Consider the following 8,637-nt stretch of genomic DNA (forward strand, 5'->3'; position numbering starts at 1 on the left):
CACAAGATTAAATACTTGGGAATAAATTTAACCAGAAGTACAAAGGACCTTTTCCAAGAAAATTACAAAACATTACTACAAGAAACAAAAAGAGATCTTGTTAAGTGATTCTGAGTCACAATTGCAGCTATCCCACAGGACAGAGCGGAAATGCCTCATAGGGTTTCCAAACCTTTTTAGGGAAAAGACGTGCCACAACTTTCTACCTAACGTTTTCTTAGCAGAGGAGCATTTAGCCACTACAGCAGCCTGGTTCTTTATCTCAGCGTTCAACTGGTTAACCCTAAACTTCAGATTAAGCTGCTTTTCTAGCTTAGCCTCCATCGGGGACCGAGTCCTCCTGATCCCACCCCTTCCTAGAACGCAGCCCTGTGATTGGCCACTACGCGTCCTCGAGCCGCCCAATTGCGCAGGAGCAGTTGCTTCTAGTGGTATGGGTTTTTTTGAGCGGGGAGAAACATGGCGGATCGCCTCACGCAGCTCCAAGACGCTGTCAACTCGGTGAGGAATTTCTTTCGATTATGCTAGCTTTTGAAAATTTCTAAATACTTCCTGGGCAAAGAAAGAAGGCCCCAGAGACAAAACTCGGGAGCAGAAAACGGACTGGGTGTTGAGATTTCAGCAAAAACTGCTTGAGGCATATGGAAGTCCCGCTTGTGGTCAGGGAGGTGTGAGGCCGGCCGCGGGGACGGGCGGAGAGATGCGGGGCGGAGCGCTCTTCAGCTGGAGATGAGGAGAGGGCGTGAAGGCTCACGTTTCTCCATGAGCCCTAGACGTCGCTGTCCTGTCCTCCTTGAGATGTATCTTATTTTCTTCTTGGTGGTGTTTGTAGGCTCTCTTCTTTTGAAAATAGGAATGGGGAAGGGGAGATACTGAAGCCGGTGTTTCCCCCCCTTCTCGTTTCTAACTCATGGAGTCAAGCCATCATTTGCCATCGCAGCTGATGATTCGATCTCTCATTAAAAGTCAGCCGAGAGGATTTCTTGGCAGCCAACTGTCAGGTTAGGGATGGGGGGCGGGGCAAGGGGTTGAAAGTAAGAGCTTCGTGTGTTTTTTTCCCTAGCTTTGTAAAAGGTTTTTTCCAAAATTCCTTTGGCCAGAATAGAGAACTCTCCTCGGTTCAAACTCATCGCGGTCTTGTCGGAACCGGTTCCTAGCTGACCTTGTAGCTGGTTTTTAGAGACTGTTTAATCGCATCGCCTGTCTCCAGCAGCGTCACTGGTGCTTTTGAGCCGAGGGAGGGTTTACAGCGCGACCCTGACCGGCCTGGGGTGAGACGACCGAGCCAGTAAGGGCTGGACGTCAAGCCCAGGATGGCTGCGTGTTACTGATTTGAAGATCTCAACACAAAAGCAGAATGAGCTGTTCCATGAACTGTTGGAGACAAGAAAGTAGAGTGTTTTGTTTTGTTTTTTTCTTGAGAGATATAAGATAATTTGCAAATTGGGAACAAATAGGGCCCAGAAGATACTGAATCTAGTAAAAGATTCAGTGATTAGTGATTTGTTGACGCCTCATCTGATTGGTAGGAAATTGTAGACACCGTTCAAAATTATTTTTAAAAAAATTACAAAGGAAGAGCAATAAAATTGGTACATATAAACAGCCCAAGGGACTTTCAGACTTCAACCCCCACTACGCTGAGACCAGAAAAACTAGGTGATACGCCTCTCCCATGAATGACTGCCCTAAAGGAGATTACAGCAGAGAATCTGGACAGGAGGAAAAAAATGTGAAACAAAGCTCAAAATCACAAAAATGACCAGGCTTTCTGCTCTGATAGAGTCTAGTAGAACAGTCATTCAACCTTCAGGCAAATATGCATACTTAGAGGGTGAACAGTGACATCAAACAGGTACTCACTTCTTGGAACCATTAGTCATTCAATACCAAAAAGACAGGAAGAAAGGAGAGAAAACTCAGAAGACTGGAAGAAGTAGGATAGAAGGATGAATGGAGTCAAAGGAACTGGGAAGAGGGCTGTTAAAATGTGGTGCAATAATAAATACCACAGAGCAAAATCTATAGGAATGATTGGATAGAAAGCAGATTGTTCTATAAGCTTTAGCTCAAGCACAGTATATCAGACCTAAGGGTCTTGAGTCCCTCTTGATGGCAGAAGACACCAACTACTGCCATCCAGTATGTTCTGACAGCAACCCCTCCAACCCATTATTGAGGCTGTATATCTTTATGGGAGAAGTCAGTCTATTAATTTTCGGTCTGACCGAACCACTGACCTTTCAGTTAGCAGCCAGTAGGCCAAAAACACTATGCTACTAGAACTCCAGGCTCGCAAGGAATGCATGCTTAATATTAAAGCTTATTTTTAAGTATCTGAAAATTATTTTGGTCTTGGCTTTTTAAGCACTACACACCTGATAATTGTCTTTTAAGATTATTTACCAAGGAGGGTTTTTCAGAGTACAGTGCATTTAAACAGAATGGCCACATTACTGATGCGGAATTTACTTTTGATTAAAAATAGATTTTGAGCCTCAGATCTTAACATAGACCCCTCCCCCCATCTCATTAAATAAACTATGGCTAATACTGAGAAAAATGAGAATCCAAGAATACTTAATTATATACCTAGACTAAGTAGCTATTTTTTTTAAATTTTATTTTATTTCATTTGTGTGTGTGTGTACTGTCAAATCAGATCTGACTGTTACAGGAGGAGATTGTTCCTCCTCCAGCAGAGCATCTGGTGGATTCGAACCATGTACCTCTGAGATTGCAATGCAGCTTCTTGCCACTAGGCCACCAGAGCTTGCCAAGAAGCTGTTTTCTAAACAGAGCAAGGGAACACTGCATGGTCTAAAGTTGGGAAAGGTGTGTGTCAAGGCTGTATCCTTTCTCTGTACCTGTTCAGTGTGTAGAGTGAGCAAATCGTTTGAGAGGCTGGGCTGTATGAAGAAGAATAGCATCAAGATTGGAGAAAGGCTCATCAACAACTTGTGTAGTGAGGGTGACACAAAGTGAAGAGGATTTGGGTGACACAACTTTGCTGAAGGTGAAGAGGACTTGAAATGCTTGCTGAGGAAGATCAAAGACTACAGCTTTCAGTATGGGTTGCATCTCAACATCAAGACAACAATTCTTACCACTGGACCAATAAACATCGTGCTAGATGGAAAAAAGATTGAAATTGCCAATGATTACATCTTATTGATCCACCATCAATCCTTGGTACAAGCAGTCAGGAGATTGGGAGACATTTTGCATTGGACAAGTCCACTGCCAGGGAACTCTCCAAATTACTGAGGAGCAATGATGTCAATTTGAAGACCAAGGTGCACCTGATTCAAGCCAGGGTCTTTTCAGTCATTTGCTCTACATCTGAGAGCTGGACAGTGAATAAAGATGACAGAAGAATTGATGTCTTTAAATTGTGATGTTGGAGATAAGTACTGAATACCCCATGGACTAACAAAAGAACAAACAGGTCTTTGGAAAATGCAGCCAGAATGCTCCTTGGGGGCAAAGATGGCAAAGCTTCTTCCAACCTCCTTGGAAAAGGACATCATGCTTGGAAGCTTGGAAAGGGTGGGTCAGCAATACAGAAGATCATCTTCAATGAGATGACTTGACACAGTGTGTCCAGCAGTGAATGGGTTCAAGTGTGTCAGAGATGATGAAGATGTTGAAGGATAGGACAGTAGGACAAAGGTCTTTGTTCATAGGGTCATTATGAGTCATACTTAACTCCAGGACTCCTAACAACTTAGTCAAAGTTTAAAAGCATTTTCCTCAATTATAAATATAGAACTAACACAAAGTTCACAGTAGAAACAGGTAATGCCATTTTAAGGTCATGAAGATTAACCTTTCTGAAGATTTTAATTTACATAGAAAGTAGACTTGGAAAAAGAAAAATTATAACGTAAAACCTCTGGAGTAGGGAAAGCCCCTTGGTAAAGAGAAGTACATCTTTTTAATGTGAAATAGTATTTGTAGAGAAAGATGTGCAGTTGAATGAACAATTACAAAGTGAATGCCTTTGAAATGTGAAGCATTAATGAGGTCAAGAAGTAGCATCCCCCCCCCAAAAAAAGAAGTAGCATCCCAGAAATGTTTCTTTCCTCTCTACATCTCAGTACTGCCTTGAGCTTTGTGATAATTGGGGTTTTTTCCCCCCTATACATAAGACTCATGTATTCATCTGAAAACTAATTTTTGTCCCTGAAGTTCATATGTATTAAGTGTATTTTTTGTTTGACTTTTCTGGATCAACATTTTGTGATTTATCTATGTAACATATTGTTATGTATTGCCAAGTCAGAACCGAATCATAGTTGACCATACAGCGAGTTTTCAGAGGCAGTTGGCAGCACAGCTCCTTACCACTGCGCCACCAGAGGTCCCTTTTACATATTTTATATAGTAGTGTGGTGTTCACTTCAATTTTGTGTGTGTGTTTGGCGTTCACTTTAATAGTACTTTAATTTTCAGTATCTTTTCAGATGATTATTGACTGAGTTGGATGATTTCCTATTCAAATGGCTGTTAAGTCCTTTGTCCATTTCCCCCCCCCCAGTCTGTTAATTGTCTTTTTATTAATCCATTCTCCATTTTCATTGTGGTTTAGGTGAAAGGTTACAGAGCACATTTTCTGTTCTACAGGGTTTACACAATTTTTCATCCTTCTGGTTATTGGGGGTTTTTTTCTTTCTGTTTACTGTATCTTAGTAGAAAGTATGTGCAGTCTAAAGGGTGCACATACTTTTTCTTTCTTACTTTTCTCTTAGTGTTAATCTTGTTAATACTAGGTTTTGTATGCTTAAAGAGTTAAATCTTTTCTTTAAAAACTGATTTGTGTGTGAATAAAATGAGTTTTTAAGGTTCGGAGGGTTAATCTCTAAATTTTAATGAATTCACCAAGATAAATAAATGTTCCTTTACAGTGACATGTCTAGGCTGCCTGCCAGTCTCCCTCAGAGGGATACTCTTTTGAGGTTTTAGAAAATCAAGCTAATGATGCTGTTGGAGAGAAATACTATTTTAGGGATATTTTTCCTAGCCATACATTTTGTGTTAACCAGTAGAATAAGGACAAATTGAAGACAAAGTTCACTCCAGTATCAGGAGGATGATAATGGGATTTTGGAGAAAAGCATCCAAGTTAGTTTAATTAGCATGAGTGCATATATGCAGCATTATGTTTACAGAGAAATGCCCCTCAAGGAATTCAAAAGTCTAATTAGAAATATGCAGGAGACATTTAAATAATGTATAAACAGTATATGGTTAGGGAGTTGTAATCAATCCATTGCTTTCATCTGTTAAATGCTGAAGGATATTGGAATATAGAGTTACATGACCCAAAATATAGGGACTCTTTTTAGCATTTATTCCAACTTTGATTAATTATTTGTATAATTATTAACTTTCCCCAACCCTTCTAGCCTAAAAACTCCAAGAAAGCAGGAGCTATGTCTCTTTATTGTATCTGTAGGATATGTGTGGTGGTGGTAAATGCCTTTGAATTGACTTTGATTCATAGCAACTCTTTGTACAATACAAAATATTACCCAATCCTGTGCTGTCCTCATAATGATTGCTATGTTTAAGCCTGTTGTTCAGCCATCATGTTAGTCCATCTTGTTGGTAGTCTTTCTCTTCTTCCTGTACTCTCTCCTTTTCCAAACCTGATGTCCTTTTCCAAAGACTTTAAAGACTAAGTTGTGCCTGATGAAGTAATGGGATTTTCAGTTAAATCTTACACAACTGAAAGTTGACATTGAATAAAGATGACAGAAGAAGAATCAGTGCCTTTGAATTGTGGTGTTAAAGATAACTATTGCATATCCCTTGGACTATCAAAAGAACAAACAAGTTAATCTTGGAGGAAGTGTAACCAGGTTTCTCTGTCGTAGACTGGTGTGTAAAACTTCATCTTATGCACTTTGAGCATGTTGGGAAAGGTGGAGGATCATTTTGAAAGATCAGGACTAGGATTAGCAAGAGAGTTATTATGGCCATTGTTGTTAGGTGCCATTGGGTTGAACACAACATATAGTGAGTGACCCTATGAACAACTCATAGTGACCCTGTGAAGAACAGATCTAAACCTTACTCTGTCATGTGCCATCCCCAAGAGGTTTTCTTTAAAAGCCCATTGTTGTAATAACTGTCAGTCAGTCCATCTTCTTGAGGGTCTTACTCTCTTTCAGTGACAACCTACCTTTCTCAGCAGATGTCTTTTTCCAAGGACTGGTCTGCCTGCCCAAAGTATATGAGATAAATTTTTTTGCTTCTCTTCAGCACCTTGGTGCACTTCCTTCAGCTTGTTTGTTTATTGGCAGTCCATAAGATATTCAGTACTTTTCTCCAATATAATTCAAAGTCATGATTTTTCTTCTGTTATCCTTGATTCATTGTCCAACTTTCAGATGCATAGGAAGCAATTGAAAATAATACAGCTTCTTGGAAAAAGTTTTTGATGCACACAGGGATTTAATCTTGAGAAGGTCCCGTTCATCAATTTTATCCTCTTCAGATTGTGCATTTCTGGCTGTATTTGGCAATCTTTTTTATTAATATTGAAGCCACATTTAGATTTTGCTGGCCAAATTCTCTTTCCCCTCACCTTACAGAAAAACAAGGACTCATTTTAACTTTCCATTTTACCTGTTCAACTAAACTGAGATCTGTAACTCATTTTGAGAATTTTAATGGAGAGGTTTTTGTTGAGTTTCTGTTTTTTTGTGTTGGGTTTTTTTTTGTTTGTTTGTTTGTTTTTTTAACTACCTCTCCAAAGTACGGAAGAGCAGTGGTGTGTCTCTCTAGAGACTAAGGTGCATCTGACACAGGCCATAGTCTTTGCTATCACTTGTTATACATCAGAGAGTTGGACAGTGACTAAGGAGGATAGAAGGAGAATTGATGCCTTTGCGCTATGGTGCTGGAGAAGAGTATTCAGAGTACCATGGACTGTTAGGAAAACAAACAGATTCATCCGGAAAGGGTTAAAACTGGGCTGCTCCTTGGAGGCAAGGATTCTGAGGCTCTGTCTAACATACTTTGGACATGTTGTAAGGAGGGACCGGTCCTTGGAGAGGGACATCATGCTTGGGAGGGTGGAGGGACAGCGCAGGAAGGGGAAGGCCCTCTATGAGGTGGATTGATTCAGTGACTGGGGTAATCGGGATGGGTGTGTCAGAGGCAGTGCGATTGGCACAGGACAGAGCAGGGTTTAGGGCTGTTGTACATAGGGTCGCTATGAGTCGCAAGCAACTTGATGGCACATAACAACCTCAGCTAAATTAATATAAAATTTAACTATCTAGATTGATTCTAGGGACATGTAGTGGCATAGTGGATACCAAGTTGTGCTTGCAACTCAGTGGTGGGCAGTTTGAAGCCAGTATCTGTTCTGCGGGGGAGAAAATGGGCAGTCTCCTGCTGTGTGTTTTACAGTCTGAAAATCTGCCCTAGTTGTTTCTGACTGAACAGCATTGACTTGAGTTTTTGTTGACATTAATGCCAACTTTAATTTCTTTGCAATATTAGGACATGTCATTATTGTTAATGATAATTGGTGTTTTTTTAATTGGAAGCTCCTTTCTGATTTCATTCTTTGTTCAGAGATAGTTATTATAGAATTATTGTTCTCATTGTCAAGGAAATCCTAAAAAATTGATAAATTCATTCTAATTTTGATGTGTTTCCTTTGGCCTCAAGCTTGCAGATCAGTTTTGTAATGCCATTGGAGTGTTGCAGCAATGTGGTCCACCTGCCTCTTTTAGTAATATTCAGACGACAATCAACAAAGATCAACCAGCTAATCCTACAGAAGGTAAATAAATTGTGGTATTTTGGGGAATTGCAGGACTTTTCTGACTCATATTTCTCATAATACTTTAAGATAAAATTATAAGAAATTACACCTATTATGATTTTCTTTTAAAAATGTTATTGTTTGAGAATATTACTGCATGTTTTATTTGTCATGAAAGAAATAAACTTGCATAACAATTCCTAACTCCCTGTTGCTCATTAAGGAGGAGAATTTGTAGAATTCAGCCAAATTAACTTTGTTGTTGTTATTTTTGTTTTGTGGGTCCTTAATAAGGAAAACATCCCCATGCTTTTTAAGTCAGGTCCTGGCTCATAGGACAAAGTAGATTACCCTGTACACTTTACAAAGCTGTAAATTGTTACAGGAACAGATTCCCATGTCTTTCTTCTTGGAGCTGCCAGTAGATTTAACCATTAAACTTTTGGTTAACAAGCACTATAACCACAGCACCACTGGGGAGCCTGTTAGTAAAGAGGACACTCCATTTATAACTGTAGTCAAGTATTAATAAAATAGTGTTTAATTTTCATTTCAGTTATTTTTAAGATTAATTCTTTTTTATACATTTTATACATATAATAGAGTTGGTGTGGTAACCTTAATTTTAAATATCAGAAACTTGGTACAGAAAATATTACATGACATTTTCTCTGTCAGTAATCTAAAATTTAATTTTGATTTCTGAAACCTATTTTCCAATATTCTCTTTGAATTCTGTCTCTCTCATATAGAATATGCACAGCTTTTTGCAGCACTTATTGCACGAACAGCAAAAGACATAGATGTTTTGATAGATTCCTTACCCAGTGAAGAATCTACAGCTGCTCTACAGG

At 39.3% G+C, this 8,637-nt stretch overlaps 1 protein-coding gene across 1 annotated transcript in view; it reads left to right on the forward strand.

Moving 5' to 3' along the window:
- Positions 1 to 459: 459 nt before the first annotated feature.
- MED21 (mediator complex subunit 21) overlaps positions 460 to 8,637 on the forward strand; it is a gene marked incomplete at its 3' end in the record, with an annotated part of 14,128 nt that continues 5,950 nt past the window's right edge. Inside the window, exons 1-3 of the mRNA XM_006895061.1 lie at positions 460 to 501; positions 7,687 to 7,801; positions 8,536 to 8,636. Coding sequence (XP_006895123.1) covers positions 460 to 501; positions 7,687 to 7,801; positions 8,536 to 8,636 — 258 coding nt within the window. The remainder of the gene's footprint in view (positions 502 to 7,686; positions 7,802 to 8,535; position 8,637) is intronic.

The sequence above is a fragment of the Elephantulus edwardii genome, unplaced genomic scaffold (genome assembly GCF_000299155.1).
Source record: "Elephantulus edwardii isolate Elephantulus edwardi_28Jun2011 unplaced genomic scaffold, EleEdw1.0 scaffold00157, whole genome shotgun sequence".
NCBI classification, from domain to species: domain Eukaryota; kingdom Metazoa; phylum Chordata; class Mammalia; order Macroscelidea; family Macroscelididae; genus Elephantulus; species Elephantulus edwardii.